The sequence below is a fragment of the Gracilinanus agilis genome, chromosome 2 (assembly GCF_016433145.1).
Source record: "Gracilinanus agilis isolate LMUSP501 chromosome 2, AgileGrace, whole genome shotgun sequence".
Classification (NCBI taxonomy): domain Eukaryota; kingdom Metazoa; phylum Chordata; class Mammalia; order Didelphimorphia; family Didelphidae; genus Gracilinanus; species Gracilinanus agilis.
Genome location: NC_058131.1, coordinates 59,256,173 through 59,279,040, shown reverse-complemented (window position 1 = coordinate 59,279,040; position 22,868 = coordinate 59,256,173). Strand labels below are relative to the sequence as shown.

General features: G+C 41.0%; 1 protein-coding gene across 1 annotated transcript in view; it reads right to left on the bottom strand.

The window, feature by feature from the left end:
* Positions 1 to 22,868, bottom strand: part of COTL1 (coactosin like F-actin binding protein 1) — a 76,504-nt gene that overhangs the window by 34,420 nt on the left and 19,216 nt on the right. Inside the window, exon 3 of the mRNA XM_044663204.1 lies at positions 8,618 to 8,775. Within this exon, the coding sequence (XP_044519139.1) occupies positions 8,618 to 8,775 (158 nt within the window). The remainder of the gene's footprint in view (positions 1 to 8,617; positions 8,776 to 22,868) is intronic.

The window sequence follows — 22,868 nt, the reverse complement described above, 5'->3', positions numbered from 1 at the left end:
TCTTTCCCTTCCTCCCCTTCTCTATCTCTCTTTCATTTCTCTCTTTTTCTCTCTCTCTGTCTCTCTCTCCCTTTTCCTCCCCTTCCTGTCTCTTTCTGCCTCTATTTCTTTCACTCCTCTTTCTCTCTCTTCTTTCTCTCTCCCCTGCCCTCCCATTCTCTGTCTTTTTCTTTTTTCACTCTTCTCTCTCCATCTCTGTCTCTGTCTCTCTCCCTCTTCCTCCCCTTCTGTCTCTATTTCTCGCTTTCATTCCTCTCTCTCCCCCCTTCTCTGTCTCTTTTTGTCTTTCTTTTTCTCCCTTTCACTCTTCTCTCTCTTTCTATACACACACACACACACACACACACACACACACACACGCACACACGCACGCACGCACGCACACACGGAATTCAAACCCCAATCCTGTTGATTCCAAATTGAGCAGTCTTTTCACTGCTTCCATAATCATATTCGTTGATTCGTAGTGGGATTTCCTTACATTTGCTCAAATTTTGAAGATGTGCTCTGCTTTCCCCAGTGCTCCAATCACACTTTCAAGAAAAATAGGTCATCTGCCACAACTGAATTTTTGAAATGAAGTATTTTGAGCTCCAAAGTACAAGAAATAGATTATTGCTTCATTCAGAGACTACTTCCTTTCAGGAAAGAATCCCACAAAGGTTTAGTCTTTTGGATCTCACCCAAGGGGAATTAGAGTTCCTGAAGGACTTCGTCATAAGGTGAACTCATCTATAAGCCAGCCAGGTGGCACAGTAGATAATAGCCCTGTGCTTGGAGTCAGGAAGACCTGAGTTCCAATTTGACCTCAGACACTTCCCAGCTGTGTGACCCTGGGCAAGTCACTTAACCCCCATTGCCTAGCCTTTACCACTCTTCTGTCTTGGAACTAATACACAGTATTGATTCTAAGATGAAAGGTAAAGGTTTGTTTATTTATTTAAATGTTTGTTAACTTGACTTAAAAGTGGATATAGAGAGGTAGGTAAGTAGTTCAGTGGATACAGAGTCAGGTCTGGAGAAGGGAGGTCCTGGTTTCAAATCTGACCTCAGACATTTCCAAAAAAGAAGAAGGAGAAGGAGAAGGAAGAGGAGGAGGAAGAGGAAGAGGAGGAGAAAGAGGAGGAGAGAAAGAAGGAAAGGAAGGAAGAAAGGAAGAAACAAAGCAACTGAGCAATGACCTACAGACCAGAGTGATCTGCCAGGAGTCCAGGGGACTGACAGAAAGGTAATGAACCCCAGGTACAAGAAGAGACAGGCAATTTTGGACAAAGGCAATATGGGAATCTGTCTTGCATATTTGTCCCAAGAATTGTTTTCATTTATATTTTTTAATGAGGAGAAGGGAAGTTGGAAGGAAGTAAAATAATATTTTGTTCACTGAAAAAAATAATTAATTTAATTTTTAAAAAACTTCACCAAAGGGCCACCAGCTTTGTCCAATTAAAATTCAGTCCCCCAAACCGTCCCTCATAGGTCCTATCCTTGGCAGGATAACAGTGAAGGAACATTGGTTTGGTAATATGAAAACTGTTTTCAAATCCCAACTCTGCTCTTATTAGCATGTGACCTTGGGAAAGTCACCCTTATTCTCTGGGCTACAGTTACAAAGAGAAGGAATTGGACTAGCTGATCTCCAAGCTCCAAATCCCCTGACTTTCCCCCCTTTCCCCTGGGAGTGCTGGTCATTTGCTAGTGTGAGTGGGAATAGCAACTGAGGGGAGAGGAGTCGGGAGAGGGCAAATGTGTCAATGGGATCCAGTCCCTGACTAAGGGTCATAGAACTGACTATGAATCAGACAGAGGGAAAAAGCAACAAGAGCCTCATTTATGACAAGTTCTTCTGAATTGCTCTCACACTTCCTGCTGGCACAACTCAATCAGCACTTCATTTTCAATGCCTTTTATGGTATTGTTAGAGCTACCTTTCCGTCAGCATTTCCACCTTCTCTCCCCAGCGAGGGTAAGAAACATAAGAATGTGGACATTCAAATTTAGATGGATTTAGAAAGGAGGGAAACTGAGGCACAGAGATGGGAAGGGCTTGCCTAAAGTCATGCAGCTAGTGAGTTGGGATTCAAAAGAAGTTCCATGGCACTAAACCCAGCGCTCCTTCTTCTCTATATACAAGGGATTCTTAAGCCTTTTTTGGGTGTGATGCTAGAACCAGCTCAAACTAGTTTGGTAAAGCTGATTGTTAAATTTTTAGCCTGAGAGGGCAGCTAAGTGGGTCAGTGGAATGAAAGCCAGACCTAGAAATGGAAGGTCCTGGGTTCAAATCTGACCGCAGACATTTCCTAGCCATGTGACCCTGGGCAAGTCACTTAATCCCAATTGCCTAGCCCTTACTGCTCTTCTGTATTGGAACTAATACACAGTATTGATTCTAAGACAGAAGGTCAGAGTTTAAAAAAAATTTTTTTTTCAGCCTGAGTGCTTACATCTTAGAAATTGGCAAACACTACAAATCAGGGCTTGCTTTTCTGTCTCGGTAACTGTCTAGGTTTAAAAAACTGATGGAGAAAATATTAATAAAGCAAATTAAATTTAAACATGAGTACTATATACATTTTTTGGAAAGCCAGTTGTTAAACGTCTATCACCCATGTCCCTGAATGGACCCTTTGGGCAGTCTGGTAAAACCTTTGACTACTTTCAGAATAATTTTTTTTAGTGCTTAAATCAAAATACAGAGAATTATGAGAGAAATCAATTAAACTAAAATATAGTTAAAAAATACCTTTTTAAGCTCCAAGTTCCTAGACCCCAGTTTAAATGTTCTTGCTCTATACCATGCTCTCATTATTTCTAGTCAATCAAAAAGCATTTATTAAACACCTACTATGTGTCATTACTGTGTTGGGGATACAAAGACAGTATTATTCCCACTATCTCTGTTACTTTCCAAAAGGAGGGGGGAAAAGACACAAGAAGACCTTTTTGAGAGGCTCTGAAATAATTCACAGAAATGACTTGCAACCAGCATTATTCATCTGTTTCACATAATGGCTGATATTCTGTCAAAGTTTTTAGAAGATTAAGTAGTCTTGACTCAGAAGCAGCTGGGTGGCCCAGTAGATAAAGTACAGAGCCTGGAGTCAGGAAGACCTGAGTTCAAATCTTGATTTTGATACTAACTAGTTCTGTGTCTGGGCAAATTACTTACCTCTGTTTGCCTCAGTTTCCTCATCTGAAAAATGAGCTAGAAAGGGAAATGGAAAACCTCTCCAGTAATTTGCCAAGAAAAGTTGGACATGGCTGAAATGAGTAAACACACACACACACACACACACACACACACACACACATACACATACACACACAGTCTTGACTCTGAGTGCTAACAAATCTCATGGTAATTTTTGACTAGTTTTCAGGTCAACTGTCATCTTAATGGGCTTTTAGATCATTTTATTCCTTCAGCCTCATGTGCCATACTATTTTTTATAAAGTAAGTTTTATTGATGCCCTTTATTTTTATGTTAGTCACCTCTAGAAGTAGCTTCCCTATCCCTCCTCTCCCCAACCCCTGACTCTTTGATGAAACCTTCCTTCTCATAAGAAAAACTGTTGAATGGCTTAACAAATTATAGTATCTGTTGGTGATGGAATACTATTGTGCTCAAAGGAATAAAGAACTGGAGGAATTCCATGTGAACTGGAATGAACTCCAAGAACTGATACAGAGTGAAAGGAGCAGAGCCAGGAGAACATTGTACACAGAGACTGACACACTGTGGCACAATTGAACATAAAAGACCTCTACTAGTAGCAATGCAAGGATCCAGAGCAAGGCTGAGGGACTTATGAGAAAGAAAATTAGCCACATTCAGAAGAACTGTGTGAGGAGAAACACAGAAGAAAAACAACTACTTGAACACATGGGCTGATGGAGATATTATTGGGGATGAAGACACTAAACGATAACTCTAGTTTAACTATCAATAATATGGAATTAGGTCTTGATCACGGATACATGTAAAACCCAGTGGAATTGTGCATCGGCTAAGGGGGTTTTGGGGGGCTTGGGGGAGAAGGAAAGAACATGAAATATGTAACTATGGGAAAATATTCAAAATTAAAAATTAAAAAAAAACAACTGTTGAGCAAAACCTGAAGACATAGAGACCATCTATGGGCCTATATAACCTTCTGTAGCTATTATTTAAGGACTAAAATTAATCGATTACTCAGTAAGACTTTTATTTACATTATTATGTATCTTGTTTTAAATTTGCCTCCCTCTGAATCCATTTATGCAAGTCTCAGAATTAGAGATTTAGAGCTTGTTGCTCAGTCATTTTTCAGTCATGTCCAACTCTTCATGACCCCATTTGGGTATCTTGACAAAGATATTGGAGTGGTTTGCCATTTCCTTCTCCAGCTTATCTACAGATGAGGAAATTGAGGCAAACCAAGTTAAGTGACTTTCCCCAGGTCACCCAGCTATTACATGTCTAGGGTAGATTTGAACTCGGGTCTTCTTGACTCCAGATCTGGTGCTCTATCCACTGTGCCACCTAGCTGTCCCTAGAGATTTAGACAATTTAGATAAAGTCCCCTAGAAGGGACTTTGTTGGTGGTCTAGCCCCTCTCCCCCACTATACAACTGAGAGAAACTGAGGCCTGGGAAAAATTATTTTCTAAGATCAGGCTTTATCTTTTTTCTTGAGGATACAATCTAGGAATTCTAGCACTAGTGGCAGGGCTGAGATTTAAACCCAACTCCAAATCTGACATTTGTTTCTCTTCTCATCATTTCTTACAGAGCAATAAGATTCTATTATATTCATATAGCACCCTTCGTTTAGCCAGTTTCCCAGCTGATAGATGCCACTGTTTTCAGGGTTTTGCCACCACAAAAAAAAGTGTAGCTGTGAATATTTTGGCGTCCATTGGGTCTGTCTGTCTTTGCTGGGTCAACAACGAAAGAAAATTTTTTATGCATAAGGTGATGACATTGTTCTGGAATAGCTGATAAGCAGATTCTAAAAATAGTTTTTCAAAGTCATTTGCCACAGAGATATCACATTTCATATTAAGACAACCTTCTGATCTCTTGAAAACCCTTTTAAGAGTGGAAAGAAGTCTTAGACATCATCAATTCCAGCCCAAACTCACATTGATCAGGAAAATCCATGTAAATCAAGCTTTCATAAATAGAAGCATATTTTTTATAAGTTTCTAATGATGGCAACACCCCACCCAGCCTCCCATTCACATAGCTCCATAAACTGAGAATCTTCTCTCATTTGTAGGTGTGTGTTGCTGCTGTTGTGGTGTCCTCGTCTGCCCAACTCTCAATGACCCCATTTGGGCTTTTTTTGGCAAAGATATTGGAGTGGATCATGATTTCCTTCTCCAGCTCATTTTACAAATGAGGAACTGAGGCAAACAGGGTTCAGTGACTTGTCCAGGAACACACAGTTTGTAAGTGTCTGAAGATAGATTTGAACTCGGAAAGATGAGTTTTCCTAACTCCAGGCCTGGGGCTCTATCCACTGTGGCACCACCTACTACCCCATCATTTGCAGGTAGCAAATCCTATTGGATCTCTACATCTGTAATATGTCTTGTATTCATTTCCGTCTCCATTCATAGTCACCACCCTGAATGAGACCTTCTCTCATCTACCTTTGACAGAGAAAGAATCACCTAATTGGTCTTTCTGCACCTAGTCCCTCCTCCTAACATTCTACAAAGCTGTTGAAAATACTTTTAAGGAAGCACTTCTAAGCAATCTTCCTTAAATTAACCTTCTCTCCCTCTTACTCCTTCAGTAGCTCCCTATTGCTCATCAGCACAACCTGGCTCCAACTTACATTTCTTTTTTTTAGTTTCCAGTCAAAGAAGACAACTTAGTTGCTCCCCAAATTCAACATTTCATCTCTATGCATTTACAGAAACCTGGAAAATCATTATTCTTCATTTCTTCCTTTAACATACATTACCTTCCTTTAAAGTTTAGCTAAGGTACTAGTTCCTTCATGAAGCTTTCTCTGAGATGCCTCCATCTACTACCCACCCTAATTCACAGAGACTGGTTGAGACTTTTCTACTTAAATTACTTTATTTACTTATCTGTGGATAGGCTATATATTCCAAGTTATCTTTTTGAGGGCAAAGGATATCATACCTAGAATGTACTGTGTACAAGAACGTGTACTTGAATTTGTCTCTGTTGGTTTATTTAAAATTCCATTTGACAGTGAGTCGATATCTGCTGCATCATTTAGTAGAGAAAGAAATAGTCTTGAATCTAAGAAAATCTGGCACCTTCCATCTGCATAACTTTGGGTAAGTCACTTAATAGGATTCTAGCTAAATGTCTAGGACTAAGTTTCAGAGAAGGGGTTAAGGCACATTGTTAAAGGGAGTTCTCCCTACTAGTAGAAACCTAGGTCTAATTTACATCCCAATCCCTGTTCTGGGCTCCATGGAGGATACAAAGCATATTTCATGAAAAGAATTTTGACTTGAAAAAAACCTGCTCCTCATTTCTGTTTAGTTATTATTCAGTCTTGTCTGATACTCTGTGTGACCCCTTTTGGAGTTTTCTTGGCAAAGATGCTAGTGTAGTTTGCCATTTCCTTCTCCAGTTCATTTGATATATGAATAAACTGACACAAGCAGGGTTAAGTGACTTGCCCAGGGTCACATAGCTATTAAGGGTCTGATGCCAGATTTTAATTCAGATCTTCCTGATTCCAGGCCTAGTGCTCTATCCACTACACCATTTAGTTGCCTCAGCTTTGCCCATAGTAAGCACTTAATAAATGCTTGTTGACTTGATTTTGATTTTGGACAACGGGACAGCAAGCAGATAGCAGCTCATCTGAAAAAAAGATCAGAGCACTAAACCCAGGCAGTTCTTTTATGATTTCTTTGGTATAGCCCTACTGGGCTGGAAATAGAGAGAGTTACCAGGAATTTCCAACCCTAAGTCAGATAGAGGCTTGAGACTGTTGTTGATTCTGGTGAATGGGAAGAAGTAAATTCAAAGACTTTTAATTACAAAGATTACAAAGATCACAGAGATTACATCCCTAAAAACTTTACTTAGCTAACTAGCTACTGAGTGTTCCAAAAGAGGTTGGCCTTTTAAGGCAAGACAATTTCTGAGGATAAAAGTTACACATAGCCAAGACCAGGAACTGACAGATTCTTTTCCTTATGGAGAAAAAGAAGCTGAATGTTCTTCCCTATTCTGAGGGCTACATGAAGAAAGGCTTTTCTCCTTTACTAAAATAACTGAACCATAAGCTTCTGGTTTCTGAGTTTAAAAAAAAAAGATGGAAGAGCTCATTTCTCTTATGGGGAAGAGATAGTACCTCAGGTGAGGTCTCTAATTGAAGCCAAAAATGGGAAGTAGAGGGAAATTCCACCACTATGTGTTCATCAGACTGACATTTAGTAATAGGACAAGCCAGCAGTTTCTGATGGAAATAACCTACCCTATAGAGAAGTAAATCAAATAGAAGAAAAAAAATTTGTATTATTAGATTTTGAGATCAATGAGTCAATGCAATATATTTTTCATTTATTTTTCAATTACAAGTAGAAACAATTTTTCACAACTGTTTTCTGAAATTTTAGGATTCAGGTTCTCTCCCTCCCTCCCAGGCCCCTTCCAGGTGATAAATAGTCTGACAAATTAATGCAATATGGCAGCCACAAGAGCCAATACAATTTTAGGCTACAATAAAGGGAAAAGCATAATATGCAAGACTAGAGAGGTAATAGTCCCACTGTACTCTGCCCTGGTCTGGCCACATCTGGAATTTTAGGTTGTTCAGTGAGGAAGACTATTAATAACCTTGAGATGGTTGAGAGGAGGTCAACCAAGATGGAGGAGGGTCTAAGATCATACTTTATTAGAATAAGCTGAAGGAATGGAATATATAGCCTGGAGAAGAAAATGTAAGATGATAAGAATTGAAGAATTATCCAATGGGATAGGGATTGGACTCATTTCTGGTCCCAGAAGCAGAAACATGGGTGGAAGTAGCTAAGAAGCAAATTTCAACTCAAAATCTTGAAAAACAGTAACAATTGGAGCTAAGCAAAAGAGGAGTAAGTTGGGTCAAGGGATAATAGGTTCACAGTCATTAGAGATATTCAAACAAAGCTATCCAAACATTTGCAGAATATATGGGGATTCAAATTTGGCCTCAGACCTAGATATTCCATAAGTCACTTAATCTACATTGCCTAGCCCTTACCATTCTTCTGCCTCTGAACCACTCAAAGGTGAAGGTAAGGGTTTTGAAAAAAAAGAATAAATGGAGGTATATGAATAGAGTATATCAGGCAACTAAGGTATTAAAAGAAACAAACCACCAAATACAGGTTCAAATCATTGCTCTGCTGCTTACTAGCTATATGGCCATGGGCATGTCACAAACTCTCCAAGCTTCAGTTTCTGCATCTGTAAAGTGGGAAAACTACTTCTATTACTTTCCTTACAGAGTTCATATAATAAACCAAACTAAAAGACAGATTTAAAAAAATAAAAAATAATAACAGATGTAAAGTGCTTGGTAAACCAGAAAGTACTGGCAAAAAGTCAGCTATCATCATTATTGTTGTCATTTTCAGAAGTCAATAGAAGAATTACCTGTACAACTTCTTTCACCAGGGTCTTGTCAGTCCCAGTCTTGGCTCTTTGCAGCCCACTGACATTCTCTCCAATCCAAGTGATGAGGGCAAATTTCACTCTCTTGCTCATGGCATCCCCCGTGGTAAACCGAACAAATCCAAACAATCGAATATCGTCTTTAGGAAACAGAAACACTTGTTAAAAAATTGACAAGAACAATTCCCAAAGAAAACAGAAAATAGAGGGAGGAATATTTCAGTTCAAAACAAAGGTTGAATTTCATAATAATTATTTATAATATAAAATAATTAATTAGACAAGTCTAATAATAGCATGAGCTGACTTGAAAGTTAGTGAGTCCCTCATCATGGGAAGTATTCAAGTAAAACAAAACTGGACAGATATTTCTTAGCAATGAGAAAAGTGACTTCATGCCTCAGATGGAGATCAGACTAGACAACTTTTCAAGTTCCCAAAGAAGAAGAGAAATAAACCGGATTTATAGTTAAAATTGGGAATGGTTCAGTACCACTAAATGTGACAACATATGTTTGTATTCCTGCTACCAGGAAGGGTGAGGCTGGGAGATCTCAAGTTCAGAAGTTCTGAGCTGCACTGGGAGAAGTTAATGTATCTAATGAGTATAGCAAGCAGGAGATAAGCCCAATCATTTTTTAGTCAGTCCATGAGGATTTACTACATTTACTACACAGTGAGCTGTCACAGTGGAGAGAGTGCTGGGCTTGGAGTCAGGAAGACTCATCTTCTTGAGTTCAAATCTGACTTCAGATACTTACTAACTCTGTGACCCTGGGCAAATAAATTAACCCTGTTTGCCTCCATTTCCTCATCTGTCAAATGGGCAGGAGAAGGAAATGGCAAACCACTCCATTATGGCTGCCAAGAAAACCCTAAATGGCGTCAACAAAGAGTTAGATATTTTTTCTGACATTTTAGGATTCAGATTTTCTTCCTTCTTCCTCAGTCTCCCCTCCCCCCAGGTAGTAAAATGTCTGATGAGTCAATGAACTATAACAGCCACAAGAGCCAATACTAAACAATATTATGTCAGAAACTGTGCTAAGTACTGTGGATACAAAAAAAAAAATAAATAAAGACAAATGACAGTCCTACCCTCCAGGAGCTTACAATTTAATGGAGAAGACAACACTCAAACAAATATGTACAAATAAGCTATAGATAGGATAAATAGGAACTAAATGATCAGAGGGAAGACTCTAGAATTAAGAAGAGTTGGGAAAGGCTTTCTATAGAAGTTGGGATTTTAGTTGGGACTTGAAGGAAATCAGGGAAGCCAAGAGGCAGATATGAGGAGGGAGAACATTCTAGACAGAGAAAATACCCAGAAAACTAAGAGATGGAGTGTCCTTTCTTGTTTGAAGAAGAACCAGGAAGCCAATGTCACTGGATTGAAAAGTTTGTGGCAGAAAGTAGTATATGATAAGACTGAAAAGGTGGGGTGGGGTGGAGACTAGGTAATAAAAGACTCTGAATGCCAAACAGAATATTCTGTATTTGATTCTAGAGGCAACAGGGAGCCACTGGAGTTTACTGAGTAGAAAATGGCATGGCCAGACTTTTGATTTAGAAAAAACACTTTGGGTGACAGAATGGAGAATAGACTGGATTGGGGAGAGACATGAGGCAGATCCATCAGCTGCTTATTGCAACAGTACAGGCATGAGGTAATGAAGACCTATACCAGGGTAATGCCTATGTTGGAGGAGAGAAGGAGTTATATATTTTAAACCCTTACCTTCTGTCTTAGAAGCAATTCTATGTATTGGTTCTAAGGTATAAGAGTGGTAAGGGCTAGGCAATGGGGGCTAAGTGACTTAACCAGGGTCACACAGCTAAGAAGGATCTCAGACCACAAATGAATCCAGGACCTTCCATTTCTATTCCTGGCTCTCAATGCACTGAGCCACCCAGCTGCCCTGAGAAGGAAGTATAGTTGAGAGATCTTGCAAATGTGAAATCAGCAGGTCTTGGCAACATCTTGGATTTGGGGGGTGGGGGGGTGGAAGGAGAGAGTGAGGAATCCCAGGAGGACCACTAGGTTTTGAGCCTGGGGAACTGAGGATGATGATTTCCTACAGTAATAGGAAAGCTAGGTGATGGGAAAGGTTTAGGGGGAAAGGAGCTCCATTTTGGATACATCAAGTTTAAGATGTCCACTAGAATCCAATTCTAGTAAAAGCACTTGGAAATGTGTGATTAGAAGTCAACAGAAAGACTGGATAGATTTGAGAATCATCAGCATAGAGAGGATAATTAATTCTGATGAGAGCTGATAAAATCACTAAATGAAGTTGTGTAGAGGGAGAAAGGAAAAGGGCACAGAATAATCTGCAAGCTCTGTCTCCCACACCATGTAACCACCAAGGAGTCATCATCAACTCAAGGGCATGCTTTCTCTTGAGTAGCAAGTTAGTTGTAGCTGCTAGCGGCTGAGTTAGAGCATCTCCACTGAAAGTTAAAACATGGTCTGATGAATAACTGGTGTTGAGAAAGAAACTGAATGTCAGCAGGAACCTTCTGAGCTTCCTCTTTCAGTAGAGGACGGATATCCTCTGACAAATGTCAGACTACCCAACTATATTTGCCTCCTCAAGTTAGATATCACTCTAAGAGCTAGTTTTTCTTTCTTTCTTTCTTTTTCTTTCTTTCCTCCTTTTTCTTTCTCGTTCCTTCTTTCTTTTTCTTTTTCTTTCTTTCATTCTTTCTCTTTCTTCCTTCTTTCCTTTCTCTGTCTCTCTTTCTTCCTTCCTTTCTTCCTTCTTTCCTTCTTCCTTCCTTCTCTCCCTCTTTCCTTCCTTCCTTTCTTTCTTTCCCCTTACTTTCTGATTTAGTAACAACTCTGAGACAGAAAGGAAAAAGTGAGGCAATGGAGATTAAGTAACTTGTCCAGGATCACAAATCTAGGCAGTGTCTGAAGCCACATTTGAACCCAGGACTTCTCTCTAAGCCTGTTGAGATGTTCTTGGAACTTCTTTTTTAAGAAAAATGCCTGGGCCATTCTTTTCCAGGCTCCATTTCTAATTTTCTAGACTTCTTTCTCCACCAAGTTCCAGCTTAGGTCACTTCTTTACCATTGACTTCAGCTTCCTGATGTGATTTGTCTTCTTAGATTAGAATGTAGATTCCTTGAAGGCAGGAACTTTCTTTCTTTTGGCTTGTGTTTATTATATTCCCAAAACTTAACACAGTGTCTGGCACATTGTTAGCACTTCATAAATGCTTGTGGACTTGACTCAATAGCCTTGAAGATCAGATCTGTATTAATTCAGCAATGCCCACTTCTAGAACAGTCTCAGGGGCAGCTAGCTGGTTCAGTGGATAGAGTTCCAGGCCTGGAATCAGGAGGACCTGAGTTCAAAACTTGTCTCAGACACCTCCTAGATGCAGGACCCTGGGCAAGTCACTTAACCCAGATTGCTAGTCCTTACTGCTTTTCTCTCTTAGAATTGATACTAAAATAGAACATAAGAGTTTAAGAAAAAGAAAAAAGAAAGTCAGGACTATTTTCTCTAGTGGTTAGTGTTGACTCACCCACAGTTTCTCAATAAGTTGGTTTCCCTTGTGACTATGGGCACACGCTTTTATTTTTTGGCTGAGATTAAGCTTATAGTCCGTGGCTATAATACAATTCAAAAAAAAAAAAAAAAAAACAAAAAAAAAACACCAAATATTGATGAACCTCATGACCTTAGTTTCATTAGGACCATAAGTAAATCTGAGGTCACCCAGCAATAAATCATGATCTATCTGTCTATCTTGGACTCTTATCTAGAAGGTTTCTAAGCTGCAGATGCCTTCTTTATCAGCAATCAGTGACCTAAGTTTTTATACCAGTTTCCTCCAGCCTCATCCCCACTCCCTCCTCCACTCTAATTACCACTGGTCAAAAGAATTTAGGGAAATGTTTTTTAAGCCCTTACCTTCTGTCTTAGAATTAATATAGGTTCCAAGGCAATATAGGTTCAGGAAGGTGATTGGGGTTAAGTGACTTGCTCAGGGTCATACAGCTAAAGAGCATCTACCTAACTGCCACTTGGGGAAATTTAAAGTATCACTTTATTTAGAAGAGGTCCAAGACCTCTAATCTGCTGTTGATCCTATCACTTGGCCATATTTAAAAGTCTAGGTAGATTCAGGGTCCTCCCAAAGACATTATCAACCTATCCGGCTGTCTGACAACTTTAATACACCAATTATATTTATAAATGAGCATAGTAGGCAGGTTGCAATATGTTCCGATAGTAACCCATGTGAGAGAAATGGCACGAGACATCAGTGACAACATGGCTGACTGGGAAAGCAAGTAGGTGGAATGTATAGTGAGGGATCAAAGATCTCTCTGCCTAAGTGCTTTACTTGTATCCCAAGAATTTTAACTCTTACCTTCTGTCTTAGAATCAATACTGTGTATCGGTTCTAAAGTAGAAGAGCAGTAAGGGCTAGGCAATGGGGGTTAAGGGACTTGCCCAGGGTCACACAGCTAGGGAGTGTCTGAGATCAGATTTGAACCCAGGAGCTCACATCTTTAAGCTTGTCTCTCTATTCATTGACCTACCTAGCTGCCTCCCACCTCCTACCTCATTTGGCAGTACTAGAAGACCTCCAACGTGTTGGATAGTTCCTCTGTGAAGGGTTTATGGAAGGTCAGAGACAAGAACCACAAGTAAAGAGAAGGAATGGATGGGATGTGTCATCTACAGGAGGGAGAGGGGTATCTAGCCCAATGAGAGCATGTGCCACTAGCCAGCATTTGGCTCTCTTGCCACCAGCTTCTTATTTTTTTTTTGTTTTTGATCATTTTTAATATGTTGCCACCAGTTTCTTCTAACACAGAGAGAGCAAAAGCTCTGGCAGAATCTAGCCAGCTTGTAAGGCTTTGGATTTAGGCTATCAATGGAACACGAGTCTGTTCTCTGAGGACCAGCTTAGCTAAATTTGGAGAGGCTTATTACAGAGAGTTGGCCATCAGGGGCTGAATTCTTTCAGTCATTCAGACTCACAAAGACCATCTTATGGAGCAGCTGGGTGGCTCAGTGGATTGAGAGTCAAGCCTAGAGACGGAAGGTCCTGGGTTCAAATCTGACCTCAGATACTTCCTAGCTGTGTGACCCTGGGCAAGTCATTTAACCCCTATGACCTAGCCCTTCCTGCTCTTCTATCTTAGAACTGATACATAGTATTGATTCTAAGGCAGAAAGTAAGGATTAAAAAAACAAAAAAACAAAAATCAAAACCAAAGACCATCTTCTAAAGGGCAGAGGAAGGGCTGAAATCTGCTTCGGCGGAGAGTGCCCAAACGATGAAGTCATGGCTCCTTGAAGGATGTGCTCAAGTTGGCACACAGACATTTGTTGAATGGAATTAACCTCTAGCACAAGCAGTCTGGAGCGGCACTGAACTGATAATGTCACACGCTGCCTCGGATGAGGAGACCCATCAGAGGCAAATGTCACCACCGTTCCACAGCTGGCGATGGCTATAAGCAAATGTCACCATGAAAAAGTAAGCAACAGCCAGCACCAGCTAATTGCATTCCCCGGTGCAATCAGACTGTCTCTCCCTGTGTGAGTCCTTGCACAGCACACAAATGCCCCTCCATAGAGAATTCAGTGGAACAAGAAAAGCCTAGTCGTTTCCTTGGCAACCTGTGCCTTTTCCTTGCTTTAGGAGTTAGCAGATAGATAGCCTCACCGGCTGCTGGGTTGCGTTTGAAGAGAGTCTCTCTTCAGCTCTTAAACCCCATAAAGAGGCCAACAGCAGATTATAACCCAGGAATCACAGGGAATTCACTAAGTCCTTTTGTCCAACATCCTCTATGATACTGAGGGCAAGGGAAGAGAAGTTCTAGAACTCGTCCAAGAACACACGGGGAGGTAGGGCTGGAGAAGAGTCTCTGGCTCCTCGTCCAGAGGTCTTCCATCAGAATTTCCTGCCTTCGATCCTCTCTCAAATGGGTTTTTCTTTTCTTTTTTTCTTTTCTTTTTTTTTTTTTTAATAAGACCCTTGGACTTATGAGAAAGAACACTATCCTCACCCAGAGAAAGAACTGTGGGAGCGGAAGCACAGAAGAAAAACAACTGCTTGATCACATGGGATGATGGGAATATGATTGGAGATGTAGACTCTAAACAATCACCCCAGTGCAACTATCAATAATATGGAAATAGGTCTTGATCAATGACACATGTAAAACCCAGTGGAATTACACATCGGCTACAGGATGGGGGATTGGAGGAGAGGAGGGAAAGAGCATGAATCTTGTAACCATGGAAATATATTCTAAATTAATTAATTAAATGAAAATTTCCCCCAAAAAATAATAAAATAAAATAAGACCCTTACCTTCCATCTTAGAATCAATACTTTGTATGGGTTCCAAGTCAGAAGAGTGTCATAAGAGCTAGACAATGGGGGTGGGGGGTGGTCAGGTGATTTGACCAAAGTCACACAGCTAGGAAGTGTCTGAGGCCATATTTGAACCCAAGACCCCCTGTGTCCAGGACTGGTTCTCAATCTACCAAGCCACCTAGCTACCCCCATGGGCTTTTCTCCATCTTAATTACTGACCAAAAATGGTTAAGACTCCTCTCAGGATTCCCCATATGGTCCTCTCTTTGCCCACCATAGTGGGGTCTGATGATGATGATAATAATGATAATGAATGTTAATATTATTTTGTATACTTTGTATATTTATTTGTAAATATATTTATATAAATAAATCTGATTTACCAAAGTGGACTGGTTAATGGCTGACTAATCGCCTCCTATATTGAGGGAAATAAAGAAGCAGAAAAAGAAAAAGGATTTGGGACAAGAGTAGTTACTGTTAGGATCCAGGTTCCTAAGTGGCCTCAGATTCTTGGTAGAGGCTGGAGCAGTGGAAGGAACTGAGCAGATTTAGCTTGGTGAGAAGGTTTGGGAAGGGCCTTGACAATTGTGTTTAAGTACTGGGAGGGAGGTCTTATGGAAGAGGGAAATGCTTGTTGACTGAGTTAGTATCAATCCACTGAAGCCACCTAGCTGTCTCCCTCCCACAGCAGACCATTTAATAAGTGATCATGAATCAGTAACACATGCAAAACCCAGTGGAATTGTGTGTTGGCTATGGGAGGGAGAGGGGGAAAGGGGAGGGAAAGAAAATGAGTCTGGTAAGCATGGGAAAAGATTCTAAATTAAATAATTAAATAATTTTTCTAAAAAAAATAATGATCATGAAATTTAATTGAAATACACCCAGAATTGCTTAAGAGGAGCTTCTAATTTGGAATTCAGAAACTGATGTTACTAGAGAATACAATTGGGGGTGGGGGGAGTCTAAAACATATCAAGCTAATATATGTCAATAGCCAGAGGGCTTGAATTGAACAAAATGGAAGAGAAACTCAGCTGACTGAAACAATAATTTCTTGCTCCACCAAGCAAATTCTTAGGAACTGTTCGAGCAAATCTGATGGATGTCTTCCCTTCAAACACTTTCCCTGGAAAAAGCCCAAGCTAATTTCAACCTCAAACTGTTCAAGGAGGAAAAAGGTAACAACCCACAGAACCCCACCCTCCCTCTTCAAAGGACCCTGGCTAATGTACTGCATTTAGACAAAATTCTCAAGTTACAGCTGAAACTCTTCCACTGAGCTCTACTACATGACCTTGGGTTAGTCACTTCCCTTTTCTGGATCTGTTTCCCAATCTGTAAAATACGGAGGTTGGACCAATTCTGAATAACTTACAGTTCTATTTTTTTTTAACCCTCACCTCCCCCCCTTGAATCAATATCGTGTATTGGTTCCAAGGCAGAAGAGCAGCAGGGATTAAGTAACTCGCTCAGAGTCACACAGCTAGGAAGTGTTTGAGATCACATTTGAACCCAGGACCTCTTCTCTCTAGGTCTGGTTCTTAATCTACTGAGCTTTCTACCTGCCCCTGATTCTGTATATTTATTACAAAGATTTTTCTTTTTCTTTTTCCCAGTGAAGGAAGGGAAGAAGGGAGGGAGAGCAACTAAATGCTTTTTTATTGAGATATATATATATTTATATATGTATAATAAGGTTCTAAAGATCATCAATTCTGCATTAATGGTACCATAAATATACCCAAAAAATCATTCTACAATTGTATAGACAGAACAACACCCACAAACATATAAATAATAACCCTGTCACCCAAGGTTGAATAACGGCTACCTATTAGCTGTGTGACCCAGAACAGATCACTTAACTTGGTTGGGCCTCAGTTTCCTCATCTTTAAAACAAAGAGGATGAACAAATAAATGATCTCTGGGTCTTTTTCAGCTTTAAAAATCAATAATGTGACGGTTGATCATGCTTTTGGTTTGAGTGGCTTTTCCTGGACCGGCAATGAATCCACAATGCATCCTCCATCTTCTCTCCCTTTCTCCTCCATTCTTGTGACAAATGATCAGTGCACATCTTTGAGAGGTGAACACCACATATAAAAGGACAGAAAGGTCCATGTGGGGACTGAACCAGTGACCCGAGGAAGTCTCATGAATAGCTCGCTCCAACCAAATGGAATTTACAACCATAGTTTATCCCCCCAAGCTTTCACGCCTTCCTGTACAGAAACCACAGAGGAAATAGCCGCCAATTCTATGCTTCAGAGCTTCAGAGCCAGGCACCCCCAGTCACCCCTACTTAGCAGATGGGAAAAACTTATTTCTCTTCCCTCCCCTCATGCCTAAATCACTAGTCCTGTTTCAGAGCTGAGAACCCTCAGCTACCCCTTGCTTAGCAGCTGATGAAGACTCAATTCTCTTCCCTCCCTTCACATCTGAGGCTCCAGTCCTGTGTTTCAGAGCTGGGCAACCCCTCAATAACCCCCTACTTAGCAGCTAGGGCTGTCTCAATTCTTTTGTAAAGATTTTTCTTTTTAACCCTCACCTTCCATCTTAGAATCGATACCATATATTGGTTCTGAGGCAGAAGAGCGGTAAGGGCTAGGCAATGGGGGTGAAGTGACTTGCCCAGGGTCACACAGCTAGAAAGTGTCTGAAATCAGATTTGAATCCAGGATCTTGGCTTGATTCTCTATCCACTGAGCTATCTAGCTGTCTTTGAAGACTCAGTTCTTTTCCTTCCAACTTGACCTGTGTCCAATCCTATATTTCAGAACTGGGTACCCCTTAGTCACCCCTATTTAGCAGCTGGCAAAGATTCAATTTTCTTCCCCCCACCTATGAATAGAGATGACAAAGAGGAAGAAGAGTGAGGAAGCTTGCCTAGGAAGGGGAAGTAAGGAGGTTTCCAGCTGTACAAATCTATCTCCACCCCAGTGGGGAAGGGATAAGCACAAAGCTGTCCTTCTGCATAAGAGCAAGCCACATCAACCTTCACCTTCTTCACTGCCTCCATCCCTATTTGGAATAAAACATAGGAGTGAAGCTTCTTGCCTGGTCTAATTTTCTGCATTCTTACAGGAGACGGTTAATGGGAACCTTCTAATCCCATGCTGTTTCCATGTCCCTAACATTGCTCTCTTCTGGCACCTACCTTTTTCTCTGGGCACATTCTCACCTTTTTCCATTTGAATCCTCTCTCCCCATTTGTACAGACAAAGACAGACAGACAGACAGACACACACACACACACACACACACACACGCACACACACACACACACATCCCTCCTCCTGAATGTTCTGATCTAGCCCTAGAAGACCTGTCTCTCCCTAGCAATGAGAAACACCACTGCACCCTGCATTGTGAGATAAATGTTTGTGTATCTGTCTAACAACAATTAATTAACAACTAATATTTAACTAGCACTTTTGATTTCATCAGGCATCTTACCCAAGACCTTCCTAAGAACCCTATGACATAGGAGCTAGTATGATTCCCATTTTATGGAAAAAGAAAACTGAGGCCCCCAGAGACTAAATTATTTGCTCACACCATTAGTAAGTGTTTAGAGGCATCCTAGGATGGATCCTAACTAAACCATTTAGGAAGGAAAAGGAGAATCCCTCAAAAGATAGGAGGGAAAAGGAGAATCCCCCAAAAGACAGGAGGGAAAAGGAGAATCCCCCAAAAGATAGGAGGGAAAAGGAGAATCCCCCAAAAGATAGGAGGGAAAAGGAGAATCCCCCAAAAGATAGAAGGGAAAAGGAGAATCTCTCAAAAGATAGGAGGGAAAAGGAGAATCCCCCAAAAGATAGGAGGGAAAAGGAGAATCCCCCAAAAGATAGGAGGGAAAAGGAGAATCTCTCAAAAGATAGGAGGGAAAAGGAGAATCCCCCAAAAGATAGGAGGGAAAAGGAGAATCCCTCAAAAGATAGGAGTTATATGAAAAAAATAAAAAAAGATATGAGTTAAATGAAAAAATAAAAATAAAAAAGTTTTTATTTTTACTTTTTTATTTAACTCCTATGTTTTGAGAGATTCTCCTTTTCCCTCCCAAATGGTTTCATTAGGATCAGTTTCTCATCTGTAAAATGATGGAATTGCAATAAATGGTTCCAGCCTTTAAATCTGTGAAATCTCCTGAAGGAAAGAAAGTATTTTAAAAGAGCCTAAATGTTGAACTTTATGTTGGGGGTAGGGAGAGAGAACAGGAAATGGCTTATGAAGCAGCTGCTACCTATAGTAGACACAAGATTTTGACACAAACTAGAGAGAAAAAAAATCTCCCAACCTTGCTAGCTCCCAGGGAGTTCATGGGTGGCAAAAAATGCATTACCTAAAGAAAAAAATGAAAAAATAAAAATAAGAGCCGTGTTCTGTGGCCGGAGAGGGATGAAAATGAGCTGTCAGCTTTTACTGAATGGCCCTGGCTCTGTGTCCCTTTCACACAGACTCACAAGAGGGAAATCCTAACATCCTGTTAGGGGGTGAACAAAACTGCTCTATCAAGAGAATCCCGACAGTACCAAAGCCAGCTGGCTCATTTCCGGTGTCTGATGATGTAGTGACATAGGACTGTGAGAAGGCAAATATTTGAGAGGGGGCGGTGGGGGGAGGGAGAGAGAGGGGGGGAAAAAAGAGACAGAATTTTTCTTTTACAAAGAAAGAGGAATAAGGAAGATTTGTGTTGAAGTTTTTGTTGTTGGGGGAGTGGGAAGGAGAGGGGAAAGAGGAAAGGGGAAAGATAAGGGGGACTTGTCTGGCCTGAAGTTGAAAATGAGACGTGATGAAATCTTTTCAAAAAGGAATTAATATTATTCTTTTCTTTTTTCTTAAGACAAATGGGTTTAAGTGACTTGCCCATGGTTATACCGCTAAATTACACTAAATTTACACTAAAACCATATCCAATTCAGACTAACAAAAGAGAAATTTTGTCTAAATTAGTGAAAGTTCCAAATTATTTAAATCCCTAGAAATTAAAATCATATGACTTCATTTTTTTTCTTAAAATCCTTGCCTTTTGTCTTAGACTTTATACTAAGCATCAATGCCAAGGCAAGAGAACAATAAGGGCTAGGTAAATGGGGGTTAAGTAACATGCCCGGGGTCATACAATTAGGAGGTGTCTGAGGCCAGATATGAACCCAGGTCCTTCTGACTCTAAACCCTGTGTGACCTAGCTGCCCCCAATTACGCTACTTTAAAGAATAGAAGCTGAATGTTAGAGATGGACAGAACTCCAAAGATCAATTCCAAACCTTTTATTTTATAGAAGAAAGGATCGGGCTCAGAGAAGCTGATTTGCCCAAGGTCACACAGCCAGTCCAAAGGGTGGAATTTGAACCTAGGTCTTCCTGATATCAAGTCGAACGTTCTATTCACTGCTATGTGAACAATATTGTTGATACAATACATCAAGAGAATCTATTTGTATTTACTAATAGAGACAAAAAGAAGCCACTGGAGGAACAGCGAGGTGGTTCAGTGGATAGAGAGCCAGGTTTGGAGATTGAGAGGTTCTGTGTTCAAATGTGGTCACAGATAACTTTCTGGCTGTGTGACTCTGGCCATGTCACTCAGCCTCAACTGCCTAGCCCTTACCACTCTTCTGCCTTGGAATCAATACTGCATATTGATTCTTTTTTTATTTTTTTAACCCCCACCTTCCATCTTAGAATCAATATTGTGTATTGGTTCCAAGGTACAAGAGCAGTAACAACTAGGCAGCTAGGGTTAAGTGACTTGCCCACACGGGAAGGACATGTTTCAGGTCAGATTTGAACCTAGGACTTCCCGTGTCTCTAGGCCACCCAGCTGCCCCTTTTAGTACTGATACTAAGGCAGAAGATAAGGTTGTTTTTTTTAAACCCACTGGAGGGGCAGCTGGGTAGCTCAGTGGATTGAGAGCCAGGCCTAGAGACAGGAGGTTCTAGGTTCAAATCCGGCCTCAGACACTTCCCAGCTGTGTGACCCTAGGCAAGTCACTTGATCCCCATTGCCTACCCTTACCATTCTTCCACCTAGGAGCCAATACACAGAAAGTTGAGGGTTTAAAAAAAAAAATTAAAAAAAAAACCCACTGGAGTTTTTGATTGGGGTGGGGTGACAAGATGGGACCTGCATTTTATGAAAATTATCTTAGTGGCTGAATGGAGGATGACCTGGAATGGAGAGAGACTTGTGGTAGACAGACCAACCAACAGACTATCAATGATAGCCTAGATTTGAGGTCCTGAGAGCCGGCCCCGGGATGGTGGCAATATCAAAGGAGAGAGATGGTGCAAAGGGGAAATCAGCGGATGGGAGGTGGTAGGAGACAGTAGGAAGTCCAGGATGACTCCTAGGTCATGAGCCCGATGGGCTAGAAGGAAGGTGTTGCCCTCTACAGTAACAGGGAAGACAAGAGGGAGGGAAGGCTTGGAGGGGAAGATAATGAGTTATATTTTAGACCTATTGAGTTTACGTTGTCTACTGAACACTCAGTTCAAGCTGTCTGAAAGGCGATTGGAGATGGGATTTTGGAGATAGACCAGAGCAGTCAGAGTGGATTTCAGAATCATCAGCATGGGGATCATAATTAAATTCATGGGGCTCATGAGATCACCAAATGAGGTTGTATAGAGGAAGACGAGAAAAGGATCTTCTCTAATCCTCTGGAACGTCTAGTGCTTTGTAATTTCTAAGTCTTTCTGGCTGGTCATTCCATTGATCAGAGAACATTATACTTTGAAGGACGTCATTTTTATGAACTCTGACATAGAAGGGTCCTGCTAAGTTCCTACCCTTTAGGTTTCCACATCTTACCTGCAAATAAATAATTATTGGAATCATCAAGTCAGCAACCTTGTGATTGGAAATGAACCATGAAAACCCACAATGATCATCAAATGACTGAATTAACAATGGGAGCTCTGGAGTGATGCAATGAGAATTCCAAAGACATGAGTGTCATGTCTACTTCCTACTCTTTGAGGAAAACCCATTTTCCTGGCACAGAATCAGGCAATTAAGCATTGTATTGGTGGCAAAAAATATTAAATAGCAAAGTACTACCACGGCCTGCAGAAGGCAGCCTCTGGCATCCTACCCCCCACCCCACCCCCATCAAATCCACAGGCTCAGGCCTGCAAAGCCAATGCATCCAAATTAAGTCCTTGGATAATGCAGTAAATGTTCGGGAAAGATTAGCCAAGCTTCCAATAACAGTCACAGGCAACAGTCGTCAGCACAGAGCTGGATAGACTGCTGAGAGGCACACAGGCAACTGGGAGCCCAGGAGTGCTAGCGAGGCTTCTTTCATCAGCCATGATAGGATGTCAGGCTTCCTAGGGCCAGTTCTGCAATTCAAGGATTTTAACCTACATCAGGGATCAGGCCTTCTCAGTTACACACCCAAACCTCTCATTTGGAATACAAAGGGAAGTAAAAATCTGGTGGAGCCTGTACCTAAGAAGCTATATGGGAAAGACACACACAGAGAGAGAGAGTCAGAGGACAGAGAGAGGGAGAGAGAGAGAGAAATGGAGAGATGGAACAGAAAGAGAGACAGAGAGGGAGGAAGGGGAGAGAGAGAAGGAGACAGAGAGACAGAGAGAGAAGGGGAGGAAGGAGAGAGAGATGGAGACAGAGAGAGACAAAAATGGAGAGAAAGGAAGAGAGAGACGGAGTCAGAGAAAGGTGAAAAAGAGAGAAAGAACAAGAGGGAAGGAAGGAGTGAGAAAGAAGGAGAGAGGGAGAAGGATGGAGGGAGGGAGAGAAGGGAGAGAGACACAGAAAGATGGAGAGAGAAGAAGGAGGAGGAGAGGAGGAGAAGGAAAAGAAGAAAGAGGAAGAGGAGGAGGAGGGGAAGGGGCGAGGGGCAAG